This window comes from Ambystoma mexicanum, chromosome 4p (assembly GCF_040938575.1).
Source record: "Ambystoma mexicanum isolate Mex_15411 chromosome 4p, UKY_AmexF1_1, whole genome shotgun sequence".
NCBI lineage: Eukaryota > Metazoa > Chordata > Amphibia > Caudata > Ambystomatidae > Ambystoma > Ambystoma mexicanum.
This window is the reverse complement of record NC_090927.1, coordinates 902,163,504-902,179,712: the sequence shown is the minus strand read 5'-3', so window position 1 is coordinate 902,179,712 and position 16,209 is coordinate 902,163,504. Positions and strand designations below refer to the sequence as shown.

Sequence of the window (16,209 nt, the reverse complement as noted above, 5' to 3'; positions counted from 1 at the left end):
CACGAGGGTAGTGCTCAGGACGCACCCCTCCTTCATGCCCAAGGTACCGTCCGACTTCCATCTCAACGAACCCTTGGTGTTGCCTGTATTCTTCCCGTCGCCTTCGTCGCCGGCTGAGAGGACTTTGCACTCGCTGGATGTAGCTAGAGCGCTGAAGTTCTACGTGGACCGCACGAAGTGTTTTCGGAAGACGTCACAACTCTTTGTGAACTTTGGACCTGTCAATCAGGGGAAGGCTCTCTCTAAGGCTTCCATTTCCAGATGGCTCTCCGGCTGTATCATGTACTGTCATCGTTTGGCAAACCGACCTCTGCCCGGCCGTCCGAGAGCCCATTCCACCAGAGCGATCGCAGCTACCACGGCGTTCCTTTCTGGTGTGCCCCTGCTGGACATATGCAGGGCTGCTACGTGGAGGTCGACGCACACCTTCACGAAGTTCTACTGCGTCGATCGGGATTCCAGGGAGGAGTCCAGGGTCGGCCAAGCAGTGCTGCGCAACCTGTTCGCCTGAGGTGAGCCTGGTGAGGAGGTAAGATGCTTAATGTTGAGTTTGATGCTATGCTTAATGTTGAGCCTTTGCCACCTCCCGTGGTTGTGCATGTGTATACTGCTATGTATTCTTTATTCATGAGCATGTGAATCCATGCCAGACCCCATGCTGGAGAAGGAACAAGTTACTTACCTGTAACTATTGTTCTCCAGCATGGGTCTGGCATGGATTCACATGCGAACCCTCCCGCCTACCCCTCTGCGGCTCTTCACTTGGTCATACTGCCACTTCACGTGCTTCCAAATCTGAAGATGGCTGCCAGAGGCGGTGCTTAGGTAGAGGGCAGTCATTGGCTGTGGTCAGTATGACGCAGAGACCAGTGATTGGTTATTACTACGAAAGACAGATCAGAAACGAAACTGATACTGGTTTTTTCTTTACCGAGGATTCCCAGCCTGACGACGGGGAATATTCATGAGCATGTGAATCCATGACAGACCCATGCTGGAGAACAACAGTTACAGGTAAGTAACTTGTTCCTTCTCTAACACAGCAACAATGAGGCCTTTCACAAAGCCGAACTGCATTTCATCATAGACTGGTTTGATCACCCATTGCTTACTTCGTTTTGAAAACACCTTAGTGTAGCGAGGCATCCTTACTTTACCCCTAGTCCTAGATTGTTCACGTCCGACATTGCTGTTATGGTCCAAGCATGCTAGTAGAGTGCGATGTTTCATGCCCCGAAAGCTAAAATGCAAGCGCTTTGGCCTGTACTTTAGGCACATATTGTGGAACACCTCCAAATCTCCTGTGTGACAGAATTCTGTCAGTCCTCTCAAATCTCTTGATAGTTTTGTCGAAAACAATCTTCTCAATGGCTTTGTGTGTCGGTGAAGATGGAATCAACCACTTCTTCTTCCTTGCCTCCTCTGGGGACAAAGGGTCATGTTCACATTGGTGAAAATGTAGGTTTTCTGACCAGCGGTGAAAGTTGGTACAGTGGTGCATCCGTGACCGCCATTTTTCAAGTAGAATTTCCACTGACCCTTCACAAGTTTTTGAGCTCCACCAAAGATGGTTGGTGATAGACTGGGACCACTGCAAAATACTTTCAAAACCTTTTTTTTTTTTCCCTGCAGCCGAGATTTTCTTACTGATTGATTTAGCAAGATGCCATACGTCAAATTGATAATTAATAAGCGGGAACTGCTCTCTAATTGTCTTGGCAATTGAAACGTGTCTGTCCGTGGCTATGAGGTCGATGCATTCCCCTTGATTGTAGATATTCCACTGATTTTATAAATCCTAGTTTCTCCATGGCCACTGAGGATGTACATTGTGTTACCTGCACGACCACCAAACTCACAATTTTCTTAATATCCATGTCCTGAAAGTGGTAGGTGCAGTACTTGGCAGAAAATCCAGAGCTGTTGCACTGTCCATCACCGGCTAGCCTGAAACGTTTCCCTTCGAATTTACTTGCTAGAGACAATTGTTCAATTTTCCAAGCATCACTAATGGCCGGAAACAGATAATCACGTTGGTATATGTAGTACAGCGATTTAGAAATTAAATGGAGTCCCACAAACTGAAAGAAAGCCTCTAACTTTCTAAAACTGGAGCCACTAAAAAGTGATGCAGCTGCACACAGTAGATTGCCTGCTGGCATTTTCCCCAGCATAGTTTGTGCAGACCATGAGAACCTATGATTTAATCGAAAGGCGGCATTTATTTTGACGTTACTGCCTTTTATTTGACGAGTCACATTAATCAATGGCTTCCCACATACTTTCCCTCTACCTGAATGTCCACATTTCAGCATATTTATAATATCCATCAAACAACTGTCGAATACAATGTATTTGCTCTCTTTCATTAGACTGTCATCCTGCGTCAACGTTGTTTCGGCCTGTGACGTTGCGGAGATTTCAACACATTGGAAAGTAATATCGCTGCTATCAAGTTCTGATGCGTCTATGAATGCTGCGGCTGGTTCATTCTGCCATTTCGACATCTGCTACTTCAACATTGATGGGAGAACACAATGTCGACATGTTTTTGGGTGGCAATTTATGGCGGGTGTAGATTGTGTGAATTGATCTGCAACTACTTCTGAGTTATCTTCAATACATTCAATATCATCTTCTTGTGGTGGTACGGTCGCACTGTAGCAATGGTCCAATGCAACTTTGCTGTATCCTCCAAACACAGTTAATTCATGTTCTGGCATTGGACATGAGCATCTCGAGCCTGAACACGCCTCGCCTCAATTAATAGTTCCTCCATAGTGTACATGGTCTGGCAAGCAACATCTCTCATTCGCTTTACTGTCTGTGTATGTATAGTTCTGACACCCACGGCTAACTAGAGGAGAGATTAGAAAAGGGATGTTCAATTTAAACACAAGATAAAGTGTAGTACAATTGACTGGAAAAAAACATAAAATAGTCCCCAGCACAAACATTTTTTTAAAGTTATGAACTGTTTGTAACCTTTTTTTGTTTTTTTTTCTTTGCAACTTTTTTGACTCGACCTTCGACATCTGCAAGCTGTAGCTCTGATTCGTTTCCGCATGTCCTCCCTTCCTCTTGCGCTGCAACGACTATATTTTCTGTATTCGCATAGACAGCACGGAATGAGGCTCCATCGTCTCCCTGAAACATAGTACTTTCATTACTATGTATCAAAATATTGTTAGCATAAAACACACGTGAGGACGAACACACAGGTACATCTCAATAGCCAAACACAATTTAAACATTGTGTTAAACAATCAAACGACAAGCATTCGACCTGTGATGATCTATTTCGATGGAACTGTCAGTATCCATACCTCTGGCTCTGCATGGACTGCCATGAATGGTTGTATTGGAGAGGAGGCATCAGCATCTCCCTGAAATACAGTACTTGCATTAGTATGGTTTTCAATATTGGAAACATAACACACACTTGGGGTTGACGGCACAGGTACATATAAAGAGATAACCACAAATGATGCATTGTGTAAAAGAATCAAGGAAAATCTAAATATGATCACATTTCATCGACTTATTTCTCCGATTTATTTACATCTGCATCATCTAAATGGGATGTTGTGATTGTAGTGGAAGCTCCGTCGTCTCCCTGAAACACAGCACTTGTGTTAATAGGGAAGAAAGTATAGCAAATGGAGACACGTTATATGATCACGCATGAGGGAACTGTCAGTATCCATACCTCGTGCTGCTGAAGAATATCTATGGATGTTGCAAATGTAGTGCGCACTTCCGAAAGCTGTTGCGCCGATTCGTATACGCATGGTCCCGCTTCCACTTCCCCTGGAATTACTTGAATGTCAGGCTCCGCATCAAGTGCAGGGGTTGACGCTCATCAACTGCCTGAAACATAGTACTTGCATTAGTGAGGATTACAATAGTGAAAACATAACACACACCTGGGGTCGACGGCACAGGTACATATCAACGGCTAACCACGAATGAAACATTGTGTAGAACAATCAAGCAACAAGAATTCCAGCTCTGATGATGACGCTCGATGGAGCGTTCAGTATACATACCTCCTGCTGGTGAAGAACATCTAGAAATGTTGTAGATGTGGCGGACACTTCAGCATCTCCCTGATAGACAGTACTTGCATTAGTATGGATATCACTAATTATAACTGAAAACAAACACCAGTGGACGATAACTAAGGTGTATATCAATTGGAAAGCACTAACCAAACATTCGGTAAAATAATTACACGATAGAATAAAACTATTACTTGACATGCATAAAACAAGTCTGTAGCGGATTAGCCTAGTAAGATTACCTGATACGCGCTAGAAGAGGTTGACAACTGCGACCACGTCAAGGATGTAGAATGTTCTTGCTTCAGATTCAAGGGATAGTCAAGAAGTTGTAAAGGTAAATTAATGATTGATAATGAAATGCCAATATTAAAAATAGCCATGTAAGGCGACAGAATACTTGAAAAATGCCCAATACAGCACAGTTCCCTGTTCCCATATATATACATTTCGTTTGTGGGTTATGAAATCGAAAAAGAATATATTGATAAATGTCATTATTCAAAAAGCTATACACTCATATCAACATCGAAATTATTACAAGGGATAGAACACCTACAATATAAATTAATCCATTCGGCTACCTACACACTACCGCAAGGCCTAAAGCTAAATCCGGACACTTGACTCACCGGTGGCGGAATGTGGACGAATAGAGTGGAAAAAGCATTTTCGAGCAATTTCCTTGTTGTTCGCCATTTATTCTTCTTTGTTACCCAAGATGTGTACATGTCCAAGGAAAAGTGCCGGCTGCAGATGCGGTATCGATCACCCTCTTGTCCTGTAAGACTTGTTGGACTCTACTTTCCAGCTCATCCAGTGGATATCCGCAATGTCTGACCCATTCTCTTATTAGATCAACAGTTTTCGGGAATACATGCATTGTAGTGCCTTCAGATTTCTCATGGGTCTTCGAAGGGCAACCGCTAATCGAACAGGCAGGCATTGTTGATACATCTGAAAAGTAAATATCGACATTATTATACAATCTTCATGAATAAAGATTTGATACAAAAGTAAATGAATCATACAATGATCAATGCAAGGTTTGTTTTGGTCGCAGGAACTATACCAGTTCATTATGTGCGGCTTAGTATTTGCATAAGTTGCAGAAATGTATAAATGATGTGACTAAAATCTGAACATGTGACTCGTCCCTTGGATGTTCTGTCTTGCACGAGAAGGAAACATGCTTACATTATAGACTGGACCCCCGACGGATGCAATTCGATAACAATAGACAAAGATGAAAATAAATAGATCTATTGATAGCATAGCAATGGAAACTCAAGTCAATAGCAATGAGACCAATGAACATAGCACTATTGTGTACTCTACTCGCAAATAGATAGAAATTTAAAAATCTGTGAAATATGATTAGGATACATGGCCTTACCTTGACTAACAAACAGTTGGATTCATCAAGCAGAGCAGTATGTTGCAGGAGAATAGGTTGGTGGCCACAGGTAGCACACTGATGGGTTTGCTCTAAGCGGTCACAGAAGTTCACGGATAGCACGACGACTAGCAAATTAGCGTAGATCTCGGTGGTTGCCAGGTAGCACGTTCAGGAGGTGACTTGCAAAGCACAAAGATGTTCTCATGAGACATATCAAGTGGTTTATAAAGTATTAGAAACAGGGGTGTGTTTGTGAATGAATGACGTATGTATGTCGTGGTTTTAGGGGGGCGGCCTGCTTCAAGGGGAGGCCTGGCTGGAGACAGGGGGTCTGAGGAGACCATGTGAGCGATGACCCCTGGGCGTGGGATACCTTTTGAAGTGTACATGCTGTTTGGCACCTTGGCTCATCCCCGGGTGCGAAACGCCTTTGATAGTATATCGTTGTTATCAATAACAAATGCCACGTACCGGAGATTCTTGTGAGCACAGACCCACACTTCAACCTGTGTATTATAGTGGTTAAGACCCTTAACCTAAGGCCTGTATAATCCAATGGTAATTGTTCGTATATATATATATATGTGTGTGACTTTTATAGAGACATAACCTACTGAAAGACTTTGAACAAGTGTTATTTAGTGCATGCATTATCGAGAATATTTTATGTTAGCTTAGATAGATAGTGACCACCCTGCTTCACAGCGACCAGACCTTCACCCATTCGGAGCACAGATGTCCGACGTCCATCCTTGAATGGAGACACACTTGATTAATTTAAAAAATCGAAACAACCGTTGTTAAAATATATGTGGTGTTTTATTTTGTATCTTATTTTCATGACACAAAAATACAAGACTTTAAAGATTATACAGGTCAGGTTGCAGCACAGCGAGAGAAAATCCCCTGTACCGCTGTCACTCGGGAACGTTTCTCTTATGGCACGAACGGCGCAGGCGGGTATCACTCTTCGAACGCGGTGTCCAAGCCTCCCGTGGAGCCACCATGTAAAGGAACGATAGGCCACCAGCCTGTACCACCTGTGAAAAGGAATGAAACAAACTGTTTTTAAATGACCAAGATAAGTTTAATAAACGTTTGTTGTCAATGACAATTCTTGTAACTAATGGCATTCTGCACGGACAAATGCTATCTAGACCATGCACACTATTGAACGACTTTCATGCGTTACTATGATATGAATATATAATTTTGGATATAGTAGAAGAACATGAAATAGGAGTGGCATGACAAGCAGAGTATACTTACTCGTTACTCGGATTACGAGGACGAACAGTTGCGCAAGGTTCGTGCATAAGCACCATCATTATTCTCAACACAGCCCGTGTGAGGCAGGCTGCCCTAAAGTCTGGCAGCTCGGTGATGCATTGCGGTCGTGGCTCGCCTTCCGAAATGTAGGCCAGGCATCCCAAGTTTTCTTGGCAGCAGCAGTTCTCGTCCTCGGTTGGCATTAGCTTGCACCGATTGCATGTGCACCAGGTGGAGACGCTGTCCATGCGACTAGGCCCAGGCTCTTCATCTGTTGAATCGTCCTCCCAACTGCTGCCCGAATCCCCATCGTTTTCGCGTGCTTCCCTTTCCAGTAGTAGTTCCTCAGTGTACTCGGGTTCGTACATGTTGGGCATTATTGTAACCATTGTGTGGTAAACAAAGTAAAATAATTTACAGAGATGGTACAGGTGTTCACACGGGCTACAAGCGGTGAAGGTAGCTGACCAGAGCACAGAAACGAGTCACAGAATACTCAAAGTAACACAGAGAGAGGAATGGAATCGAAAATCTGCTGCTGTGTGTTGGGAAACGGTCTGTTTATACTTATTGAGGAAAGAGGCGTCCTGCTATTTCCATGGCGACACGTCATTAGCTGAGGCGCAGCGATTGTTGACACGAGACGTGCTTTGGCGTTGGGAAATGGGCGGTACGAGTCTGCTGATGACAGGCTCAGGGGCGGGGGATTTGATTTAGTGCCGCAGAAGCAGGTCAGCCAGGGCGATGGGGCAAGTGATCGGATTATCACAAAATGTCAGCTCCCTGGTGCTTGTTTTCGCGTGCGTTTAATGGACGAAAACTCGGGTAAGGTCCATAGGAAAGTTTTCTAAAATTGAGCCACTTAGGCTTAAAAAAACATGGCCGACCCGTAGGGACAATAAAAATGTTTACTAGACCATGCCTTTTAAACACCTTCTCTTGGATAACTACTGTTTGCAAGAGTAGTAAAGTGAAATGTACTTTGCTTACATTTTCCTTATAGGCCCAGCACACACTATCTTAATCTTAATATAGGGTGCTGGTGGCAGTGGTTTACTTTTTCCTACCATTGTGTGTTTTTACGGCGGGTTGCGTTCGCAGCTGCTGTATAGCACCCATGGGTGCCCATTTTGTCAAAATGGCCCGGTCTTCTTTTTTTTCCGTTTCATGTTGGAAAGGTCGTCCTTGAGATTTACTCTGCGCGCCAACCCAGGTTTGGTCCCTTTGTTTGTTTTATGTTTGGCAGGGTTCACTGGTTAAGCCCGCCTCTGGCTCCAGCGTGTCTAGCAGGACAGGAAACCAGGGAGGTTCCCGAAACTCCGTGCTTAGTCTCCTTGGTTACAGGAATGGACCCAAAGGTGATTAGCCGGCTGGCTGTCCTTCGAGGACAGCCACCGACAGCCACCCTGCTGTGAGTGACAACTAAGCTGCTTATGAATGTGAACGACTTGCATAAAAGGTGAGGTCTTTTGCAAGGAAGGCGGAGTCGACCAATGGACGAAGGAACCGAAGAAGGAAGCTGGAAGAGAAGCTTGCTGCAACTCATGGACCCGGTGAAGCCCTGCTGCAGTGCTGAAGCTCCTAGTTCGAAATAGACTAGAGAAGCCCGGAAAGGATGACTTCGCCCTTTGGGTTGGTAGGACCAATCGACCCAAGACAAACTCGACTGAAACCCCTCTCTGCTGGCTATACTTCCATTGCTGCTGCATTAACTGAGTCCAAGGGGACACGAACACCAGAATCCAGTGCATCGGTTTTAAACCGGACCCGAGCTCCAGGAATATTCTCCGGACTCCCTCGAAGCAGGGCTGACCAAGCCTGAGCCACCTCAACAGAGTGCTGGACCCCAGAAGCAAGTAAAGTCCACAAGGTGTCAAAGAACCACAGTGGTGCTATTTGCGAGAAGCTGAAACCACGAAGTGCTGCTGATCTGGACTTTGCCCATTGCTGCCGCCAACCTTTGAATCGTATCCTCCCTCTTGTTCCCACAACTGAGGCCCAGGAACAGTAGGATCTGCAGTAACTACAACAGGAACAGAAGCCAACTGGAACAATTTCTTCAGACCTAAGGTACTGTGAACTAAGGGGTACTTGCATCTTGTGTGTGTAGCTCGCTTGCTCTCAGTTGAGACTTACAGTGGCTGCCCTTTGCAGAGTTGCTTACAGCTCTGCCCTTCACAAGCCTCCCAGCTTGTGGCCCAACACTGAATTCTCTAACAAAAGTCTCTTTAACATTGTGCAAGATTTTGCCTACCTTGAAGAAGTGCCTCAGCTCCCCTAGACTTTGTTCAAGTGACATTGGCTGTCCTGGCTCCCTGAAGACTCTTCTAACCTCTGACTTTGTGTTTTAACTTTAATTCCAAAAAGTAATACATACCTTACTTGGATAGTTGGGAAAGGATTAATCTACATTGCATTTGGGGGTTCAAAAGTGCTTACCTGTTTGAGAAACATGTTCACCATTGATTCCTTCCCTAACCTTTTGCTCTTTGCCACAACTTCAGCATTACCATTTAAGTGTGAAAAGTGATATATTAATGTCCACAGAGTCCTAGCAATTGAAGTCACCTCAGGGTGTAGGAATATCTGTGTGCTGTCCCAAAAGGGTATCTACTTACTTTATTGAACTGAAGAAGTGTGTTTTTATTGTTGCCAATTGCTCGCTTCTAAAGAATGCTTATTTTAAAACTGATTGTTAAATTAATAAATCATTATTTAATCAAGAAAGCTTGTGTAGAAGTTTTATTTGAATACTTGTCACTCAAACTCTGTTGCAACCCTTAAACTCACAGATAAGCCTGGCTGCTCAGTCGTTCTACCAACTTGTGTATTACAGACTTATACCAAAGGTTGGGTTACGTATTGCCAAGCGGACAAGGCTGGTGTAGTCTCCAAAAGGTTACATAACATCTAGTTACTTGTTATCATTGTAGAAGGCAGCCCTGTCTTACTATTGATCTTCAGCAGGATTGTGAGGAGGGAGCTGCGACCTGTGCAGTGGAGGGAACATCCATTCCTGACATCTGTTCGGTACCCTGCGAAGAAGTGCCGTCGGAAGTGTTGCGGGACCATCCTGTGGCTGACCAGCTCCGAGTTGGGGCTACCACGCTGCCGACGCCGCCGTTCTACGTTGATGCCTGCAACTTGGGGGATCTCCAGCTTGTCGTACAAGGCTAACATCAGCAGAAATTCAGAGACCTAGCATCAAGGGGTCCGAGATGGGAGTGGAGTCTGACCGCGACAAGTGAGTCCCTTTGCGTCGCCGTGCTGCAGTGACCACCATCCGAAACAGTTTACCTGAGTTGAGTCCAGTCCTGAGAGCGATCCTGCATTGTTTTTCCACAGCGATCCTGCATTGTTTTTCCCCATTCTTCATCCGAGAGTCCTTGCACCAGCTAAAGACACCGACCGGAGATCTGCTCAAACCTGCGAATCAAGGACTGAGGCTGAAGGTGGGAAAAGCAACCTCTGACCTTCTTCCATTGACCTGCCAAGTCCTGTGAAGAATCTAAGAACGGGAGGGCGGGGGGTGAGTTACAGTGGTTCTTACCTGCCCCTAAACTCCCTTCAATATTTTGCTTACTTTTATAAAACTTTGACTATACTTTGGATTTGGTATTGCTTTCTCAGGCAAGCCTTCCGAAAGTTGTTTTTTTCCTGCATCGCAAACTGTCAGATACTTTCCTGCACTTTTGGGCATAAGGCCCCAGACAATTTACAGAAGGACTTTTGAAGCGAGGGTTAATTCTCTGTGGATCTGTAGTTCATAAACTAATCTTTACTTTGTTTTGCAGGGGTTTTATTTGTATTATGGCCTAGGTTGCCAAGATTTATCATTTTCATGCTTCACCCTCTCTCCTAGTGAGACCCCCATCAATTTTTGCTGGATTTATGGACCTTTTTCTTTCAATACTTAATGAGTGGACCCTTTTTTCTCTCATTCATTCATTTGGGCTCTGTCTTTTGGAACTCTATTCTTCGTATTCTACCTGTACTATGGAGTCTGTCTGCGCCATACCTCTTAAAGGCATCTGTGTTTTTCCTACTGCAGCACACAGCTCCTTATGGGCAGTGTTGCTGGGGACCCTTAAGGTCCTCCTTTAACATTCATTTTCTATATCCTAAAGTAACTACTTTGTATCTCTCCCAAAACACTATAGTCTGAGAGATTGGCACACACCACCTTCATTGGAGTGCCACAGGAATACCTAGTATCCCCCTTATCTCTGCTCCTGTGACTTTAGTCACATAGACAATCCCCTAGCTAGGGATGGTGGCAGTGGGACGTGTTCTACCATCTTTTATGTATTTTGAATACCGCAGGCTATGTCCATAGCCCCAATAGTGCACAATAGGCGGACTGAAGTACCAACTTGGGGCCTTACTTCTTTTTTTCGCCATTTCTAGCATGGATGTTCTTTGATAGCCCTTCTTCTACCACTCCCGGAGGGGGAGGGGTTTGTGTGTGTTTGTGTGTGTGTGTCCCCTTTGGCGGGAACCCCTAGGTATCCTCACCTAGTAATTTGCTGCTTGTCAAGACTTCAGCTCCTTTCTGAACCGCCTTTAGCTAGGGTTGTGTTTTTGGACTTGAAATACTTACTAGGCGAAGGAACCGTCTCTAGAACCTTGAACTAATAATGTTGCACTAACCATGTTCTTTCCTTTAAGTGACTTTACTATGTGTTTGCAGAGTAAATGTATTACTGTATAAACCGTTGAACTGCATGAGTGCGTAATAACCGATAATACAATAACATTGTCTTTTCCCTTTCTAGCATTGCTACAAATGTAACCGCGAACAAGCACAAAAGTGAAAGTGCCCTTTGACGTGTATTATCAAGTAATCCTAAGTGTTTTACTATAAACGTCTGAAGTATTTAAAGTGATCCTGGTGTAAATATAATAAATATATACTTTTTATATAACTATAAGTTTAAGTGCTTCTTTGTTGTGCCTGGCTAGCTATGATTGTACTAACCTACAGCTCACACTTCCTTTCAACATAAGCCTGACTGCTTTGCCAATCTACCAAGGTCCTGAGCTAGTACAGACTGATACTAATAGTTGGATCAACAAACCACTGGGATAGCTTACTAAAGTCTTACTTCCAGTAGGACTTTAAGAAAACTCCTCTTAACACCCTACTGTATATATGTAATCGATTATTAGTGTTGTGTGATACTGCTACCTGTTAGTCATTTTTCATAGTGATATTTGGCCATAAATAACTGTATTTGTATACATGCTTTCTAAGTGTAATCTGTGATTCCCATTGTTTGTACTCTTTGTGGACCCTTTACAAGCTCAACATCTTTTGAGACTTTAGCCTAGACCTCTCGTCACTGCTACCTTGAACTGGTTTGGCTACAGCTCCCAGAGTTGTACCAGTCACAATATAGGTTGACCTTCTATACACCTGTCCACCACCTCCAGTATAGAAAATCAGTCCTAACAATGGTGAAAAGTGCATCGATATCTGGAGCACAGGAAAACAGCCCATGCTACTCCAGGCTCCCCAGCCACCAGTGTGGTGGCAGAGTCTTTAGAAGTACCGGGAGGCAGGAATGCTGTAGCATAGCATCATGGAATGTGAAGATGTGAATTACACAGTAAGCTTCCATAGGAGGTACCAACAGCCACCTGGATCGGTTTAGGAGAGCTATTATAACAATTGCAAAAGAAGAATTGGCTGCAAGATCATGGGTCAGCTATGTAGCCATTTTGGAGGGTGGCTGTATGACAACCTTCCCCTGTCCTGCAGTGAAAAATGTGAAATTGCAAGCCAAGCCACTAGCCAGGCATATAAACTACAAACCCCCTGACATGAATGCCCATTATCCACATCAATTGAAAATACTATTTCTTGGTCGTGAAGTGTGAATTATCATTCGCCAGAGGCTTGTAGGAATTTCACAATTTCTGACCTTCCTGCCCCCAGAGACGTTGTTTTAATATCTTTGTGTGTTCAGGCATAGTGATCTGGATTACTTGTTAACACATATGCACAGAGACGTTGGAATCCATCACCCCAGCCTGTTCAAGGGGAAACATAAAATGGGAACAAGTTGTCCATGAGTGAGGTCTTTATAGCTATGCCCATTGAAAATGGTTTGTTCATGTAAAAGAATAGAGGCTGTGAGAGTCTTAACTGGAGCTTGGAGTCTATTCACAACTTCCTACTTGCTACATGAAAAAATATTCCAAATCGTAATAGTGCTAGTAATAATATCATGCTATTATGTAGCTCTTCATGCCAGATTCTCCCTGCTTCCAAGCGTTGTATTAACTTGGTTTCATTTAATGGTACTTCATCTTTCAACCTTAAAGCATTATTAGGCGCTTAACCAGGCCGGTCTGTGTTCAAACCTGTTTTCTGTTTATGTTGACAGATTCCCCTGTTAAGGCAGATGACGATAACTCGGTGGATATATATGACGGTTTAGACAGTGTCCAATATGTGTCAGGTAAGTTGACCGATTACATCATGTGGATTTTCTTTTTTTACTTATTAAAGGTTATTAAAGAATAAAACATTACATGGGCCCATATTTTGGCACAATCCGCAATCGTTTGCATAATAATTCTTGTTCTGCTGCACTGTAACTAAGCTTTGAGACTTCTTGTACTGCTGCGCCCAGCTACCCAAGGGTTTGGTGCGCATTATCAAATTAATAAACTAAACTAGTATATAAATGAAGTCTGGTATGTGGATTTTCAAGTAACCTAATTAAATTAGACCAACATTTTATGATTTGCTGTGTTTTATTGTGGTTTTAAGTCTTCCCCTTTCGTCATCAAGCTTTATTCATACTGTTTTCTTGATACAGATTTGTATCTTGTTTTTTTCATCTTTTGAACACACTTTGTAAGTACTGTAAGGGTGTAAAAGTACGAGTGACACGTGTTGGGGAGAATTCTCATAAATGTGCTAATTCCCTTCACCTTAGAGACCCCCAGCAACTTTGCTGGATTTTGAGGACTTGGTTTTTTTTACCTGGAAAGAGTGTGAGCCTTTTTTCCCACTCTCATGTATTTTGATGTGTGTTTTACTCTTCTGTTCTTTATGGAGTTTTAAGATGACTCCATAGGCATCTTTTCATGTGTGTTACACAGCATCCTCAGTGCAGTGACACAGGGATGTCTTGTTTAGACTTCCCGAATGTTTAAATACCTTCTCTGGGATAAACTACTGTTTCCCAGAGAATGTAAGGTTAAATTGACTTTACTAGTCTTTTTAAATTCCTAGACCCATCACACACTATCTTCCTGTAGAGTGCTGGAAGGGTTCCCTAGTATCCCCTGTGTCTAGAAACGCATGTAGCAGTCAAATGCTACCCTTTTCTATCAAAATGGCTGGTGGCAGTGGTTTTAGAACAAACTACCCGACCGCGAACACCGGTAGCTGAAAATCGTTGAAGCCATGTTTTTCACTATTTTCAATATGGCGCCGTAAGCCCCTTTGTTTAAACGGGTCCTGGTCTTCTTTTTTCGCCATTTCTTTTTTGGATAGGTCCTTCTAGTGTTTCTCTGCATACCAAACCAGGTTTCCATGCCTTTGGCAGGCTTCAGGACTGAAGACCACCTCTGGCGCCCAAGTGGCTGGGGTAGGCATGAAGTGAGGGAGGTGCCCGAAACTCCCTGTGCTTAGTCTCCTAGGAGACCCAAATGCACTCTGGCATGATTGGCTGGCTGACTGTCCGGCAAGGACAGCCACCCTGCTGGGTGAGTGGCAGCTAGGCTGGAATGAATGGGAGAAAATTGTTTAAAAGGCGAGTCTCCTGGACTGGAAAGCAGAGTCGACCACTGGAACGAAAGAACTGAAGACGAGCTGTAAGAGGACAGCTACTGCAACTCCTGGACCATTGGTTTGTCCGGTGAAGCCCTGCTGCGGGTCCGAATTGCCAAGTTCATCTCGACAGAGAAGACCCTTCAAGGACGACTTCTTCCTTTGAGTTGGTGGGACCAATCAACTCGTAAGCCACCTAGATACCATTCTCGAAGCTGGTTAGGATTAACCAGGGGGAAGGACACCAGCTTGTGTGCTTGAATTACAGCTACTTGAACTGAAGTGACTCCATTTTGTCAGCGTTTTCCGACAATCCCGTGCAGGAGTCCCCCGACGTCCTCCCTCTTGTCCTCACGACTGAGACTCGGGGACAGTGAGATCTGCAGGAACTGCCAGGAACCAACATCTTCAGCTGCATCTTTTGCTTCAGACGAAGGTACTGTTCCAACCCGATTGAGAGAACGCTTCTCTTGCGGTGAAAGTTTGTGGAACATTCCCAACTTACAGGCCTAATCAGCTTGTGACCCAACATATGATTCTTTTTCATACAAACTACTTTTGAGAACTATGGCAAAGACTTTACTGTTTACTTCAGGAACTGCTCTTTCCTATCCAAGACACTAGTCCATTGACTTTGGCCTATGCCTATTGAACTGAATTGAGTCCTCTAGTGAACTATAACTATTTGCACTGCCTAAGAAAGTATTCGTGATCTATTCTATTAACGTGCGCCTTTGCCTTTCCATTCAAAGGGACTGAAATTACCTTTGGCTCCTATTTCAGGGGAGCTTAAATTGTTAAGAAACGTATTGGTTTTGTGTTGAAGTATATTGGTGTATAATATTAAGTTGCCTCCTTCTAGTGAATGTTTTCTAAATGATTGTGTAATAAATGTATAAGTGTTTTACCAAGAAACCTTGAGTGCAAGTGTCTACTTGAACCACTGTGATTGTAAGACCTCTGTGTAACTTCTTGTACTGCTCACATTCCCTCTTGAGATGAGCCTGGCTGCTCAGCTCACTACCACAAAACTGTGTAGTACAAACTTATACCAAAGGTTGGTTTTTGCTTACGCCTGTAGTCCTAATTGTATGTGGTGTTCCCAGAGGGTACTGTTTGCAATTCTGCCTAATGCCACAGAGGAGGCATATTTGTTGGCAAAGACCTTTATTAAAAGTAAAGGAAAAAGAAAACCTATCCGGCTCTATTTCTAAGAGGGGTTTCCCTACCACCGCAAAACACTAAGGACTGTCAGGATGTCCGATAACAAGTGTCCACCGTCTTGTGTCCAAACCTATTTCCGCGACCCCTACACCTTATATTAATTAAGGAAACCTGGGGTCTTGTTGATCCAGAAGGAGGCTCCTCTCTGGATTCCAACTAAAATGTTAAATTCTTAATGTTCAATTCTTGTAGAGAAAAACACAGTTCCCAAGTATCAAAGTTGGAGGGGTGGTGGGGTCCCTTCCCTTGTTCTTCCTCCACTTCACAAATGTCTTAGAATTCTGGCTCACTATTGTGAGGGGTCAGAAATGTGAGGAGGACCACTTTGTGAAGGTTTTTCAAAAGATGCCATTTTATTAACTCAAATGGTTGGATAAATGACTCACTATCCCTACCCGGATGAGATTTTCTCTGCCTAAACTACCCTAACAAAAGTTTTATGTCCCTCACTTATACTTACAATAATTCAA

The 16,209-nt window shown here is 43.7% G+C and overlaps 1 protein-coding gene across 4 annotated transcripts in view; it reads left to right on the top strand.

Annotated features, from left to right (window-relative positions):
• CASP8AP2 (caspase 8 associated protein 2) overlaps positions 1-16,209 on the top strand; it is a 558,668-nt gene that overhangs the window by 163,206 nt on the left and 379,253 nt on the right. For all 4 annotated transcript variants that reach the window (XM_069606478.1, XM_069606480.1, XM_069606477.1 and 1 more), the window contains one exon: positions 13,119-13,193. In XM_069606478.1, coding sequence (XP_069462579.1) covers positions 13,119-13,193 — 75 coding nt within the window. The remainder of the gene's footprint in view (positions 1-13,118; positions 13,194-16,209) is intronic.